This window comes from Gobio gobio, assembly GCF_949357685.1.
Source record: "Gobio gobio genome assembly, chromosome: 12".
NCBI classification, from domain to species: domain Eukaryota; kingdom Metazoa; phylum Chordata; class Actinopteri; order Cypriniformes; family Gobionidae; genus Gobio; species Gobio gobio.
In genome coordinates this window covers 17,232,695-17,250,125 of record NC_137105.1, presented here as the reverse complement: position 1 = coordinate 17,250,125, position 17,431 = coordinate 17,232,695, and the positions used below count along the sequence as shown (strand labels likewise).

General features: G+C 37.4%; 1 protein-coding gene across 1 annotated transcript; it reads left to right on the top strand.

Annotated features, from left to right (window-relative positions):
• Positions 1–468: 468 nt before the first annotated feature.
• Positions 469–16,701, top strand: niban1a (niban apoptosis regulator 1a; the record flags this gene model as incomplete). The annotated part of the gene is made up of 14 exons (XM_079832237.1): positions 469–596; positions 4,699–4,829; positions 4,932–5,060; positions 5,156–5,270; positions 6,522–6,686; positions 6,807–6,922; positions 8,491–8,595; positions 8,941–9,103; positions 13,294–13,481; positions 13,615–13,758; positions 13,869–13,979; positions 14,057–14,164; positions 14,285–14,396; positions 15,812–16,701. Exons 1-14 carry the CDS (start codon positions 545–547, stop codon positions 16,699–16,701), a joined length of 2,529 nt encoding a protein of 842 aa, XP_079688363.1. The 5' UTR covers positions 469–544.
• Positions 16,702–17,431: the final 730 nt, after the last annotated feature.

Below are 17,431 nucleotides of genomic sequence, written 5' to 3'. Positions count from 1 at the left end.
CACCAGCTTTATTTGCATACATGCCTAGACCTCCCTGAAATGCACTAAAATGAACGTACTGGTATGATACTTTGAATAGAAACTGGTAATAGACCTTAATGGAATCAAGTCTGTCTAGTATGTCACACATGTATTGTATTTCGCAAACAAAACATACCATAATTCTTCTTTGAAGTACTCTGGAGTCTCTTCCACGGTAACTCTGGTGGCTTTGATCACAGCTCAGATACATATCCACAGAGAAGCCTGATTTATCAAACACATATCATATAGCATGTTATTTTCATGAATTCATAGGCTTTGTCAAAACTTACTGAGCTGCCTCCCTAGACAGCATTTTGGGCATTGCAGGTTGTCTAGGTAAACCGCTCCTTTCAAAAGACAGCCCTTGAGTGTCCCGGTGCAGCGGTTTCATTCATGCCACTCCCACAGTCCTGAAATATAACACCTACTTTCAGATTCTCCCTCAGTAGTGAATACACTAGTGACATTGAATCAACTTCCCCAGAGCAGAAGAGAGCTCACCTGAACTAAGCAGAGCAGTATGGGAACATCATCCAGCTTACTGGATGAAAATAAATCCAACTACATAAAAGGTATGTGTATAGGAACTTTATGGTCATTCATTCTAAGTCATGAAGTGGCTTGGCATAGTGTGGAAATAGCAGTGATGTTTGTTTGTATATTGACATTTTCTTTCCTTATGCTTTTAAATAATAATAATAGGTTGCTGAAATGCTTCCCTATACTGGGAATATGGGCAGAGAAAGATGATGCATTGTCCTAAATTACATGGGTGCTCAGTGTTAGAATTGTTTTTGAATTTGGACTTGTAAATGCCTCAGTGGGCAATGACTATCATTAGATCACTGTAGTCACTCAACCCACACACCTGAAAAGTGAGAGGCAGAAACCTGTTAGTTTTCTTCTTTTTGCCATTGCAAACTATATGGGAGGAGGTTTTTAGTGTGTGTCTGAGATTAAAGGATTACACGCAGCTCTGCTATTTGCTCAAATTGAAAAACACCCCTGTCAGTGTTTGCAGTTCACATCTGTAGTTTGTAAAGAACAAGTGATGTTAGCTGGCAAAACATGCTGTGTATTTTTTTATTTTTAATGAAAGGCTCGTTGTCAGGTGATCACTTAATTTGAAAAAGTTACTGCTGAACTGTCAGCTTCCAAAGATTGTAACCGCTATAGGGGGCATGTCTCCCAAATATGGTCAACATATAAGGAATTTACATTGGCTGATTTTGTATACTATAACCCTAATTCCTGAATATGTGGTTACAGACTTGCAAAATTCCAATAGTATTTTGATGTGCATAAACTAAGGTAAAAGTATTGCAGTATCACAATACGTTGAATTGAGCTACATAAATCAGTTGAGCTATACACTTTTAAACATATTGTTAGAATATATGTACATCTTAATAGTATCATAGTTTCTGTTACAAACCAACAATGGCTTAAACTAGCATTATTTACTACCACAGTCAGTGTTTTGGTTCAACAATCAAACGCAGAAAAAATATGCCTTTTTTGGGAGCTTAACAAGGTCAAAGTATAACAAAGAATATGGGTTACCAAACCGATGATGAAATATGGGAAGTTATATTAACTGTTTGGTTACCGACATTCTTCAAAATATCTTCTTTTGTGTTCAGCAGAAGAAAGAAATTCATACAGGTTTGGAACAACTTGAGGGTGAAGAAATGATGACAGAATTACAATTTTTGGGTGAACTATCCCTTTAAATCAAACAGATAATGTGATTTTTGGTTTAGTATCCTGTTAAATATATCATGGGAACACATGGGGAACAAATGGGATCACTTCCTGAGACTGAGCAGACAGTAAACTCAAGCGCTGTCATTTCACACCTAAGGTAAAAAGAGAGTGTGTGGTCAACAGCTGCTCATTGTCAAGGATTAACTCTCACAAACACATGTAAAAGTGTTTACGAACATTCCCTTGTCAACCTTGTACTCCTGGTGAAGTGTGATGATATCTGTGTTGAGGTATGTTCATACAGAACTGGCTTTGCAGGTCATGTCACAAACGTCTATGGTAGGCAAAGTATCTCACATGTCAGAGCTCAAGAATTCAAGACATCTCAAACTACAGTTCCTTCCAAAACAATGCATCTCTCTCGTACACACAAAACAATAGTTTTAAGAAGACTGCGTTAAGTAATGTACACTGGCGAGTGAGTGAAAATAATGACAGAGCGGCTTGTTACTTTCACTCCATCGTGAAATATGATGGAAGTGAATGACGTAGCTCTCAGTTTTCATCTAACTTTAGTTCTTACGTAATGTAAAACTCTGTATAAAAAATATAAACATGAGAAAATTAAGAAAGTAGAAACACCCTCTACAAGTGGTCATTCTGGTTTGGGTGTTAAATCTAAAAGTTCAGTCTGTTTCACGGAAACTCTATTGCAAATATAGGCTGAATGTTAGTCATGACAGTCTTCAGCCAGAAGTAAAAAAAAAAAAAAAGTGTTGATAAATATGTTTTGCGGTTTACATTTTGCAGATCTGCATTTAGATTTTTGGCAGTTTTAAAGCATTTTAATTAGATATTAATTATTTTAATAACTAAATATTTTAATAAAATATATTATTTTAATCATATTCATCTTTACCAAGTCCCCTTTGAGGCCCCTTAGTCCTCTTGGATAAGAATCACTGCGTTAGAATATATAGTCTCTGATATGTAAACAATAACAGAACACTTCTGTGGGCGCAGTGATATAGATATTTCGTTAAGTGTTTTGAGTGTTATTGTGTATTTCTTTTTGTGTAAATTTCCATTTCCAGTGATATAATAACACTAATATTAATAACTAGCCTGGTGAATATTCATATACCATGCCTTCTGAAAGTCATGTGTATGCGTCTCATGCCTCCAAAAGGGAATTTAAACATGTATGATTCTACCTTACATCTATGAGGTTTGAAAGTATGGCACTGACAAGAATGTTGAAATGTTCAGGCAGGGAGGAAGCAGTCTGATTGGCTGTAAACACACATTGATATCCTCTGTTCACTGCACTATTGTTCAGCTAATTTTGTATGTGGTACTAGGAAAAAACACAATTAACCCATTTAGACAATATGCTGTACAGTTCCTCTCCACTCACTTGTGACCTGTGACTATTTTGCATCAGATGTTATTTTGGGTGATGTACTGCAATCTGTTTTTATACATTTGGACATGATGGTGCATTCTTCTCCAGGTGAAGCGCCAAGTGGAATTAAATAGAGATTTTTGATCTTTTAAAGAGAGATTTTATAATAATGAAATTATCATTAATTAAGAATAGGCCTATCTATTAATATTATTTAATGGACATAAGCTAATATGAATAACAATGAACAGTAACAAAGATGAATAAATAAGTAACAAATGTATTGCTCATTGATAGTTAATGCATTAATGAACATTAACTAATGGGACCTTATTGTAAAGTTTTACTAATAAAAAAAAACACTGTATGACAGTGGAAAAACAGCAAAGAGAGGTGGAGGGAAATTAGCCTACCTGAAATATCGTCAGTAGTTTTTATGTCCTTTTGATTCTTCCAGCTGTAATGTAGCATGTCATATAATAATAATAATAATAATAAAAATGTTTTTAAAGATGCATAACAAAGTTGGGTTTCGTTAATTAAAGGTAAAGTGTGATTTTGCAGCAGCTGCATTGGTTGAGCTGATGTTGCATGCTCACAAAGTTATTAAGCTATGATTATTACATGACAGATAGTAAAGTATGACTAAGTAAATGTTAGATCAAGGCATATGCCATTTGAATTCATCTCGAGCAAATCTGTTTGTCTGTAATTATTTGAGAATAAATAGACTTCTGTTAGACTTCTACATTGTAATGACCAGTGTTGGGGGTAACGCATTACAAGTAACTTGAGTTACGTAATAATATTACTTTTTCCAAGTAACTAGTAAAGTAACGCATTACTTTTAAAATTTAAAACAAAATACCTGAGTTACTTTTTCACATTAATTTGACTGACAGCTCTCCTGCCCGCATGTTGAGAAAAATAAGTGCAGAAGCGTTGTGTGTAAACATGAGGGTTATTGTAGTTCCAGACTAAATGTGAGCATTTATTTATCTCACTTGCACAATAAAGATTCTGTACTCCTCAAAATGAATAAAATCAGTCAAATGCGAAATCAGAGTACTATGCAAACCTCCAATAATTCAATGTTAAATAAAACAACTATTTTTATGGATAATCTACCTTTATATTTAATATACCAATGTCTTGCTGCTGACCTTTGATGATGAAAATTACTAGATTTTTTGTTTTTATTGGTAAAACCTTTTTCTCCTGCATCCTCTTCTACCATTATCCAGAGCTGCGCCCTCTACTGTTCATGCGTGAATTTGCATTTTTACCTCAGCCTGGGGCTTATTATTTCAATTTTGGTATGAAGAGGTCTTTACCGTTGCACAAAAATATAACTTTTTTGTTATAAACAAAAACAAAAACAAGCCCTGCGCAGGTGAGAAAAAGTAACGCAAAAGTAACGTAACACATTACTTTTCTTAAAAAGTAACTAAGTAACTCAATTAGTTACTTTTTAAGGGAGTAACGCAATATTGTAATGCATTACTTTTCAAAGTAACTTTCCCCAACACTGGTAATGACCCCATTATTGTGATGTCTTGCAGGTCAAGTGGACGAGAAATTTAATAAGTTCGCACCGATTTATAGGAAACAATATTCTCTGGCTTACCTGTCCAAGATCCAAGATGAACTTGAGCAACGCAAAAATGAACACACACAGTTCCTCAAACAACGGGTAAGAATCAGATCTCGGATAGGCCTATGGAATTAACAAAGACATATCTGTATTCATTTATTCTTATAAGATATATAAGACACATTATATGTAATTGCCCAGGCAACTCCAGAGTCCGGGAAGGTGTTGTATGAGGAGAGTGTCCGTTTCTTTGATGACGGCAGGAAGTGGAAGGAGAGATATATTGTGATACGTGCCTGTAACGTCGTGGAGTGCCACGAGAACTACAAGGTATGAGCCATTATCCACCATCTGAGAATGAACATTTGCTGACTGAGGTAACGGTAGCATTTCCAAACTCAGCATCTCTAACTTGTTTCCTGCAGGCGTTTCTGAAAGGTGTTCCTCCACTACACAGACTGATCCCTACAGGAGGTACCATTCTGACTACAGAAGAGAAATATATGGAAATGATTGACCAGGCATGCCCTGGCACCAACAGTGAGTAAAATTAAACGAGTATCGTACATGCATACATTTTTAAGCGAGCTAATTTTACACTTATTCAGCCACTAAGTCGATAAACTCCAGGTGAGTGTACTGGCCTGCTCTGTTAAAGGGATAGTTCACCTCTAAATGAAAATGTTGTCATTACTCACACTCAGGTTTTTCCAAACCCGTATGAGTTTCTGCTGAACATAAAAGAAGATTTTTTTTTAAAATGTTGGTATCCAGACAGTTGACAGCACCCATTGACTTCCATAGTATTTTTTTCCACTATGGAAGTCAATGGGTGCCGTCAGCTGTTTGATTACCAACATGTTTGGAAGAAGAAAGGAACTCATGTAGGTTTGGAACAACTTGAGGGTGAGTAAAATATGACAACATTTTGGGGTGAACTATCCCTTTAACTCATACAAAATGTTTTTCTAGGTTATGCGAACATTAAGGGAACATTCCATTTGATCATCTTGCAAACATTATGGGAATGTTACTTTTCAATGTTCTCTGAACAATCTGAAACAAGTGGTAAAATTTTTTACATAACGTTCTATAAATAATGTTTTTGTGCTAACCATGGTGCTAACGTTTTGCATTCAAACATTCTATTAATGTTGCTGGAATAACATTTGTTCATTATTTTGAGAGAACTTTTCCAGCCATACAAAATTTTTGAAAGCATTCCCTGTTAGCTGGGTAGACGGTCTTAACGTTATTAGTGTGAGGCTCAACCACACATGCTATGAAGCATAAATGTACTTGTTGTTAAAGGGATAGTTCATCCAAAAATGACAATTCTGTCATTATTTACTTACCCTCAAGTTGTTCCAAACCTGTATTAACCTGTATGGAACAACTTGAGGGTGAGTGAATGATGACAGAATTTACATTTTTGGGTAAACAATCCCTTTTAGTCATGTCACATTTATTTATATAGCAGAAATAGGAATTTATTTATATAGCAGATTGTATACTATATCGGCTATATGCAATAGTCGCAGTGCAGTTGCATCTAGAATATTGTCTTTTAAAACCCATTTAAATTTGGCAAACAATCAAATTTGACCCTTTTATTCTTTGATCCTTTTTTATTGTGAGCAATTTATCCATGCGTTACTTAAGAGTTCTGTTTTTGATCCTCATTTACTGAAAAGGTTTATGAAGAACATGATAATATATATGTTTTTAACATAAACATAAGGGTTTATTAACATAATGGAGTAAAATGTGATTGTGTGCGTTGTGATGCAGATGTCCAGGAGGATTTCGCACCCTCTGTTTCGGGCATGCCGGGGGATTTCCCAGTTTATCTTAGACTTCCATATCGCCGAGATTCCTATTTCTGTTTCCGAAAGGAAGACTCTCAAACTGAATTCATCTCTATCTTATCTGACTGCATTCGCCACCAGAACAAAGGTATCACTTTCACTGTAATAAAATCATAGTTGTTTACAAAGGTGTAACCCAGTGGAAGCTGTGGTTTGAAGAAATATATCAGCTTATACTTGAATGGAAAACATTTGGTCTATTCAACAGATTTTCTCAAGAAGAAGACGTGCGAGGTTAAAGCTTTCCTCAAAGCCTTTCAGCTCTATAGGCAGGAGAATGGCCAGTACGAATCGTGGGATATGCTCATAGGGAGTGATGTGCGGGTAGGTGTCCTTCCACATTTGTGCTGGTTCACATTGACAGCATGTTGTCAGAAACCCAAACTATTTGTTTGTTCAAAATAAATAGCTTTCATTTTTCTAGTGTGGCATGGAATGTTCTAGCTTTTGAAATGTAGAACATTGTTCTAAAAGAAAATCCTAAGTAAGGGTTAGGTAAGGTAATTGACATGTTTTGTAATTTAATGTGACAGTTATGACAATCTTTAGCATTTCTAAATGGGTGGAACCAAGTTGCAAATCTTGCCCTTTTTTGGTATAATTAGGCGCAATTAATTTAATGTTTTCCTCACTAAATGGTAGATTTGAATATAAGAACACACCTATTTTTTTCCTGTTATATAATGCATAGTCTTGCATGTGTTATCTGTACTCAGTCTCCAAAACCCCAAGTCACATGCTGTTACATCAGAGTGCGAGGAATCCAAATAATGCTGCATACAGGCAGTTTCACTCTGTAGTTTTACCTGTTAAAGCCAACGTGACAATGAACTATCGATACACCCCGTTTGTCAGTGCATTTCACACATAACTTTCTGTAAGAAGAAGGTAGTTCTGAGAGAGCAACATGTGCCATGAAGTGTCCTGAAGCCATCTGAGGACTGTGACCATCTTTTGGCTGTACTATTTGTCTCTACTTCAAAAATTGCTCTTGAGAAATGTTATGTTTATTGGCTTTCTTCTTTCTGATGAACACAATCTAAGTTATATTAATAAATATCCTGACGCTTCCAAGCTTTATAATGGCAGTGACGGGTCCAATGCATCCATCCATCATAAACATACTCCACACTGCTCTTGAAGGCCTTCTGAAGCGAATCGATGGGGTTTGTGTAAGAAAAAAAATCCATATTTAAAACTTTATAAAGTAAAATATCTAGCTTCACCACACCGCCTTCCATATTCAACTTATAAACAAAAAAAAAAAGCATAAATGCCGCAACGTATCACTAGAATGTAGCGTAAATGTTTTGAAAAGCGAGAGGCTGGGAGATCCTCCTGATATTTATTAATGTAACTCAGAGGATGGCTTGAGGGTAAGTGAATCATGGGGTAATTTTCATTTTAAAGTTAACTAATCCTTTATACTTAAAGGATCGTGTTTGAGAAATGACTGAAGGCAGGTCTATGATTGATTTTGTGGTTTTAGATAAACAGATTCAGTCTAGTCTGTGGTTTAAGTTTACATAAACCATGCCACGTGGCGGTTTAGCACTGCAGTTTAGCACTCAATGTTTATTAAAGGGATAGTTCACCAAAAAATGATTTTACTCATCCTCAAGTTGTTCCAAACCTGTATGAGTTTCTTTGTTTGCTGAACACAAAAGAAGTTATTTTGAAGAATGTTTGTAACCGAGCAGATAGAGCAACCATTGACTGCCATAGTAGGGAAAATATACTATCGTAGTCAATGGTTGCTCTATCTGCTTTGTTCCCAACATTCCCAACAACTCATTCAGGTTTGGAACAACTTGAGTTGGAACAACCTTTAAGTCTTGTTTAGCTACAGATGTATGTGTAATATTTCTGAATCTGTGTTTGTGTGTGTTTAGGGTCTTGCTAATCTGTTCATGGAGGACTTAATGCCCTATCTGGAAAATGAACTGCAGTCGTGTATGAAGAGCAAGAGGGCAGACAAGAGAAGAGTGTGGTTTGCGGTGCGTCTCTTTCCTGTCCTGTTTTTCCACAATAGTGACTGTACAGATTGTTATGGCATTGGGTTTCTCCAGAACCTGCCCTTGATACTTGAAACTCGGGTGTGTGATATTGACGTGCATGTAGGATGCCCCACACCCAAATAGCTTTAGGCCAGGGAGGCCAGAAATGTCCCTTTGGTGTTTCCTAAAGGGTTGGACAACGCAGAAACATACCAGAAACACATTACATTCCATAGCTGTGATTATGGACTGACAAATTCATCACTGAGAAGCTGAAAGGAAATGATTAATAGGACACTTATGTAACAGTTATTAAATAATTTACCTCTGCCATTTGTCTCATAGACAGTTGAATCTGCTTATTTCCTGCTGCAAGAGCATCTAATGCTGAGGCTGAACACACTGAAGGAGGAGTGCAAAGACATGGCGAAACAGCAGGAGGCGCTCATGCGTTCTGACATGGACCAGATCACCAACTCAAGAGCTTTTCTGGAGGGCAAACTCAGAGGTACACTAAATAACTCTCAAGTTCAAGGTTTTAAGAGCCTTGACATTGAAAACTGTCACTTGACAAACATCAACTATAACACTGTACACTACCGTTCACATAAAAAAAGAAAAAAAAGAAATTGATACTTTTATGAAGCAATTAACTTGATGTATATTAAAGGGGTGGTAAACCACGATTTCACTATTCTAACTTAAGCTAGCGTGTAATGTTGCTGCTTTAGCATAAACAACATCTGCAAAGTTACAACGTTCAAAGTTTAAAGCAAAGGGAGATATTTGCTTTTAAAGGGTAACTAAACCCTAAACCAACTTTTTTTAGTTAATGATCTGTAATAATGGGGCTTTATTAATGCTGTTCATTGATTCGAGTAAATGTTTTGACATTTGAGTATAAAGTGTTTTAATTCTATAAAATATGGTGTAAAACCGCCAAAGTGCTGCCCTCTTAAGGTTGAACGGTGGCTACTGCAGTTGAATTTTCCTATTGGACGTTGTGGTACATCGTGACGTAGGATGGTACCTCCAACGGCTCACTATCCGCGCCCCTGGCACGAGCTCACCACGCCCTCAGAAATGTTTCCCCCAATCACACGATGAGAACGGCTTCACTCCAGTATGAACTGTAATGTTACATGAAGTAGAAACATTATGAATGAAACTCACTTGACACTTGCTTTAACATTGTATTGAAGGAAATACGGTTAAATAATACGCAGTTTGAGCAGCGGCTCGCATTGATAAGGCTCCGGGTTTGTGTCTACAGACAATCCACCCTCCTCCACTTCAGGTGAAGGTAGGAGAAATGACCACTCTGTTGCAAAGCTGGCGTCACTCCAGTCATTCTCCATCTCTGCGACTCGCGAGTCAGACAGCTGTCAATCAACCCGTTACTGCGGGTCTCAGGTGCACGCCCTCCGCTCAGCTCCGCCCTCGGTTCGTCCCCTCTGTGTCCGCCGGGCTCTGCCCACTTTTCCAGCATTTTTTGAAAATTGCCAGTGGGTGGAGTTAAGCTCTGAGCAGGGGTTTAGTTACCCTTTAAAGAAATCAGTTTCTAAGAACTACAGCAAACGGCCAGCAGGCGACTACACACATTCCTCCAGGGTTGGTGACATCACCAGGCTCAATATTTACATAAACCCCTCCTCCGAGAATATTAAATAGGGGTGGGTGAGGCCATTTTGTATCGCGGCGCTGTTGTGGTATAGTTAGGCTGGAGTGTTGTTGCCGCAATGCCAAGGAAACGCTGTTATATTCATCCGGATTGCAGGTCTGGGGTACTTGCTTTGTTCAGCCTTCATAGGGACAGGGGTGTGTTGCAGAGCGTTTAACATACAACATGTTATATGCACGTGTGTATGAGACAGAAGGGAACAGGCACGTGCGGGGCTCCCGCAGCACATTTCACGGAGGAAAACTTTCACAATGTTCGCGAGTTCAACACCGGATTTGCACAACGTCAGCTGCATAAGACAAACACTGCCAGTGTGTGAATGCACGACGCGCGCGGGGCTCCCTCCCGCAGCACATTTCACGGAGGAAAACTTTCACAATGTTCGCGAGTTCAATGCAGGATATGCACAACGGCTTGACCTGAAAGCTGGATTTACAAACAGAAGCTGTTTATGGGCCACAACCTGTAAGTCTGATTTATTTTTCATCGATGTGTTTTCCTGTAATAGGTTGTAGCAAGGAAGTAAACAGATGACAACGCTGTTCTGCAAACCAGTCTGTTAAATGCTTATTCATACTTAACGTTATCCGACGAACACCTATCGTTACAAACACTAACGTTAAAATCTCAACAGCGAACTTGGCATTAGTGTAAATGATTCTTTGATTAGAGCTTTTATGTATTATGTATCTACAGGCATGCTAAACATGGTTCTGTGTGTGATTTGGCTACTATAGTAAAGCCAGTGTTTAGTGTTTTGGGTTAGTTCTTGCGACAGATATTTGGCTATAATCGTTCTAAAAATACAAAAGTAACAGTGCCATTCAGTAGCGATCACTATAGATCCGCAGTCTTTACTCATTAGGACTGAACAGGTTCTGCTCGATCATCTTCACTAAAATGTTCTGGGTCTGATTCGGGCTCAGATTGGTGTGGTTTTATTGACGCCATCGTTTCTAATACTGACCAAAGCAAAGTCTACCGGTAAGGTAAGGGGCGTGACGTTTCCGACAAACATACACTGCGGTTAGCGAATCACAACACACTGGGCCAGCTAACCAATCTGAGCCCATTGCGTATTTTTGAGGGACTGGCTTCATACAACCCGGAAAGCATCAGACCGTTTTACAAGGAGGGACAGAGCAGTGTAGAATAAATGTCAAATATATGAAAAATAATGATTTTTTTTTTTAAAACGAAGCATTAACACATGTTACAGTGCACCCCACAAACACAATCAAGCCTTCAAAACAATGTGTTTTACCACCCCTTTAAAAAGATGTATGCTTTCCACAAAAATATAAAGCAGCACAAAAGTTGTCAGCATTGATAATAAGAAGAAATATTAGAGCACCAAACCAGCATATTAGAATGTTTTCTGAATGATCATGTGACACTGAAGACTGGAGTAAAGGAACAATCACAGGAATTATTTATATTTGAAAATATATTCAAATAGAAAATAGTCATTTTAATAAATATTTGTAAGTGTGGTAAAAATTGTAATTTCACAATATTACAATTTTACTGTATTTTTGATCTAATAAATGCAGCCTTTGGTGAACACAAGAGAGCATAAAATACATCTTACCGACCCCAAACTTTTAAACGGTAGTTTATGTATTTATAAATATACAAAAAAAAGATCTCACAAAATGTATATTTAATTTGAATGGCCATCAGTAAAGCAAGATGGGCTACACTTTATTTTAAGGCGTCCTTGTTGCAGTGTAATTATACATCTAAGTACTTACTATAAGGTTAGGAACAGGGGCGTAGCACAAGATCCCGGGCCCTATGCATAGGCAGTCCTGATGGGCCCCATTTTGTGTTCTAGTTTGTGCTCCCCTTTCTTTGAAAATAAGTCAGTTACCAATTGTTTCCCCTCATTTTGTTGTCTTTCCTTCTCCTGTCTTTCCTTTCTTTTTTGGTGGCCTGATTTGGCTTTCTTTGAGAAAGACATATCTACAGCAGAAGTTTGCGCTCCACCAGATGCTCAACTAATGTTGCCTTCACGTGCTATCAGAAATTTCATAATTCCCACTTTAGAAGTCATGATTACGACCTTGTTGCATTCAAATGCTTTGTTGTCGGAATAAACAGGAATCATGGAGGACACCAGGTTTATTCTTGCCTATTTATTGGGAAAATCTTATTAAAACCAACATCATATGCGTCCCATGCACTGAAAACCATATAAACATTACAGATAGTCCGCTTTCTGCCGATTCTGTCATTTCAGTCAAATGCAGGCTATTTTCGCTGTGTATCAAACATACAATACGCTTCAAACAATTACACGTACGTAAATATGCACTACATTAATGTCAAGACAAGATGACCTAGCGTTTTTTTGGGTAAAAAACTAATAAACTCTTCTCCCCGCCACCATGTTTAAAGTTTATTGCACGCCCTCTGGAATTTGGCCATCAAAATTATTTCTGAACTTCCCAGTGGTAAACACGACATCAGAGGGCGTTCATGTGGAATTTTTACCTAGGAAACACGTATTTACGATAATTCCGAAAGCACGTGAAGGCAGCATAACTAACATAAACAAAATTCGTGCAGATGGACTAAACCATTTGGCGCAATGGCGAGGGGTGGGACGTTTACTTTTTTGTATACAAAATGTAGTCAATCAATCAACCAAGTTATTCATCTGACATTCATTAGGAAATGAAAATATCCAGCTAAAATCAAATATATTCCAGACTTTTTAAGGGTCCTCTCTCCCCTTGGGGCCCTGGTAATCAGTGCTGGTTTTACCCCCAGTCCGACGCCCCTGGTTAGGAATATGGTTTGGTTTAGGGTTAGTTGCATGTATTTATGCATAATTTACTGTTATTACAACAGTAAGTACATGTAACAAACACACTAAAATAAAGTGTTACCGCAAGATGTCTTTTGCCCTCTGTTACTGTTGTAAAAATTACAGTATATGTGGGTGTTTACCATAGTTGCTCATATCTGAGTCTATGTATTGAACCATATTTTTACTCTCTCAATCTGGGTAGCTATGGTAGCGGAGCCAGCAACCAAATACTGCACAGAGCAGGTGCAGCCTTACCTGCCGGCCGTCTTGGAGGAAGTGATGGGGCCCATCAGCCTGGGCTTCACAGAGGCCCGGGATTTGAGCGAAGCCATGATGGAACAGCTTTATCAGGACTTCGATGATGCTGACCAGAAGGAGGAACTCCGACAGGTGAGAGGAGCTAAGAAAACGAAAGTCCTTACAACTTGTGCATTATATTCCATGTCTTAAGCCAACTGTTTTTAATTATTAATACTAGCCTTTATAGTAAAACAGCTCTGCTTCTGTTGCTCTCTTTCTTAAGGCTATGTTTAAGATGAGTAAGGCTAATTTCCAGAGCTGTTATGAGAAAGTGAGTGGGCTGGCAGATCACATCCAAGAGCTACAGCAAACCTTCAACTATTGCATCAAAGGTTTGGTGAACAACACAGAGATCGACTTAAAACAGGTACCCAAAACTGCAAAACCAAGAAGCCAACTCCTTTCTAAATTGCTTGAAAACATTTTATTGTCTTACTGTGATTGATTTCAAGCGTGTCTATTGTGTGATTGTTTTAGCTGATGGAGAATCTAGAGTACACCTTTGAGCTGCACGTGCGAAAGGCTCTGGAGGACCCATCGATCAACCTTACGATGGCTATGGAAAAGGCTTCGAACAGGGTTCTGAAGGTAAGCATATAACTATTCATTTACTAACACAAATGGCAGTGTCAGATTGCTTAACTTAGTTTACCTTTGTCCTACAGCAATTTGAATATGACAGCAGCACAGTGAGAAAAAGGATCCTCCAGGAGGCTTTGATCAACATCACTCTACCCAGCATCAAGAAGCATCTGGCCCCATCCTTCAAAGAGGTACATTTGAGTTCAGTCGCATAATGGCCGATGAATACGAGCACTAACAGCTTAAATATACATGCCATACACGCTTGATATCTCCTAATAGACATGTCTTTTCTCAAAATGTACTTTTAGGAATTGCCTAAATTTGAACAATACATATTCGCCGATTATTCAAACTTCATCAGTGTGGAAAACGTGTATGAGGACATTATCCAGCAGATACTGGAAAAGGACGTCAGCATGGGTATGTCACATGATCACAACAAGACTTTTTCTTGCAAAGGTGTTATTGATATTGGGCATTATTTAGTATAAAGCACTGTTTTAAAAGTATTTTAAAAAAAATGCATGTATTTTTCGCACGAGTATGATGTTAGCACATTCACATACAGTGGCTGCAAAATGAGTTTGACACTTAATATAAATGTTTATTGGTCAATGACAAATAAGGTTTTTAAGGAAAAAAACAAAAAAAATAAGCAAAAAAAAAAGCAATTTTCTTGTCCAAAAAATGTATGGTGTTGATTCATATTGGTTTTACAGCTTTTAGACAGCATTAATTCATTATTAAACAAGATTTCTTATTTTACCACCCAGAAAATGTCAGGTGGTGCGACCATATATTAATTTAAAATAATATACATTTAATGTACTTAGCACTACTGAAAACTTGTAGATATGAATCATTGTAGTGTCTAAAATGCATATCACATGGTAAATTCCCTTTCCATTTCTTTATGTATTGCCCTTTTAGTCCAATTCATATAACTGGACACTTTTCTGTGTTCAAACACCCAATTTTCCATAAGGAGTATTTATGTTTTGTTTTTAACTATAAAAAATAATTTGTATATATTATATAGCGGTTTACAGTTCTATTTCTTACTTCATTTTGCAATTGCAGTGAAAAAAATTAAAAGGGTTTCTTACAAAGGAAATATTGTAGCTCAATTTGATATATGACATGATAAATTATTTTTATGAAAATAATGAATTTGGACACAAAACAATACAGGTCATGTCATTGACCCATATAACAACAAATCTAATCAAATTACATTATTTTCAAAAATGTGGGATCAGTAAGATACTTTTTTTGAATGGAAATTAATACTTTTGTTCAGCGAGGATGCATTAAATTGATCAAAAGTGACTCAAGACTTTTACATTATTAAAAAAGATTTCTATTAAAGAATCCTGAGAACAAAAGTATGATGGTTTCCACAAAAAAAAAAATTAAGCAGCACAGCTGTTTTCAACATTGATAATAATAATAAGAAATGTTTCTTGAGCACCTAATCAGCATATTAGCATCATTTCTGAAGGATCATGTGACTGAAGACTAGAGTTATATTAACTTTACATCATAATTTATATTTAAAAATATATCCAAATAATATGATTATTTTAAATGGTAATATTTAAAAATTTAAAAGTCTTGGTGAGCATAAAAAACTTGTTTCAAAAATATATTTAAAAAAAATCTAACCATAACTTTTGAATGGTAGTGTTTAAATCCCCTTAAGCCCACTGGTTAAAAGATATTTCAAAAGTGGCTCAGAAGAGTACATTTTAGGGCCAACATAAAACAAGAAATTATTACTCATTTAAATTTGCCTAAAATATTCTCAAATCTGATTTGTGCTTTTGATTTGTCAGTGGTCAAGGAGGCAGCCAGCCTGAAGAAATTCAACCTGATGACAGAGAGCAGATACAACTTCAGTGTGTCCAGCCTGTCCTTCACTCCCCCGGGATCTGCACCCAGCAGCCCAGGACACTTAAATACCTCCCCGAGCCTGCGTACGCCCCTGCCGCCCTCCCCGCTGCTGGGCAACGGCATGACAGCAAACAAATCCGTGACTGTACACTCGCTAAGGTCAGAAAGTAGCACACCGAGCCAAGCTCTGCCTGTCATGGAAAAGATCAATGAGGGAGAAAACAAGACACTCTTAGAGGAGAGCGATGATGTATTTGCCACGGATGAAACATCAACTTCGAATACGTCAGCTGAGGCTAAACCAGAACTCATAACTACCACAATCGCCATGGATGTCATTCACACCCCTGTTATTATGGTAACAGAAGCCACTGAAAGTCCTGGGACTTCTTGTTCGCCAAAAGAAGGTGATGCAACCTTTTCAGACTTTGCTAATAAGCCCACAACAGCAATCAGTCCGATCTGCATGAAAACCTCTGACCCTGCTGAAACGGAGAACAGCAAAGCAGCGGTTTCGTCAGACGATCCAGCCCAGATTAAAGCACCGATACACGATGAAAGCACATATCCAATAGCCGTTTGCGTATCTATTGAAGACGTAGAATCTGGAGATATCGATAAAGAGTTCACAGACAAACAAGTCATGAATCTTCCAGAAAAAGCATCAGAATCCCAGTCTTCATACCTAGAGGATGAAACCAAGCCCCTGGGGTGTGTGAAGGAGATCCGTGACCTGGTAATGGAGGTTATTGAAGTCGAGGAGGTGCTTCAGCCTTGCAAAGACAATGGAGAAAAAGCTCAAATGTTGGAGGAACCAGAAGCTATAGTTTAAGTTTCAACGACTGTGTCAGTTCTTTACTTGATACTTGTTCACACCTCCATTTTTCTGTGTGAAGAGGCAAATTGTATATTTCTTCTTTGTGCAGAAGGTAATTATAGTTTACTGTATAGTAATATATATTACTATTATTATAGTAATATATCTATTTTATATAAATGTAAAAAAAAATACTTTAATTCAGCAAGGATGTATTATATTGATGAAAAGTGACACTAACAACATTTATAAAAATTCTATTTCAAATAAATGCTGTTCTATTCATCAAAGAATCTTGAAAAATGCACTTTTCCACTTAAATATTAAGGAGTTAAACTGTATATATAATAAAATAGAAAAACTATTTTAAAGAAATGAATAATTGATGAAAGCGGTACCACCTCGGGTGCGCATTATTTTTCTAATAATTAAAAGGTTTTGTCCTTAAAAATGCTCTTGTGTGCAGCCTCAGGATTAATTTCTTATGCATCTAAACCCAAGCCTCCGTTGCCAATTCCAAAAGGTCATTTTAGAGCTAGTAATGGAAACTCGGGCCACTGATAGCAGACTAATATTGCAGTTATTAATGAAGTGAGTTATTAGAGAGAGAGGGCGAGAGAGAGAGAGAGCGAGAGAGAGAGAGTGTGCATATGTGAATTACCTTAGTCTGTGCGTCTCTTTCAACAGTGTTTGGCAGCAGCGTCTACTAATACGAAACTGTAAAAACAGCGTCTTTTTTACTGAC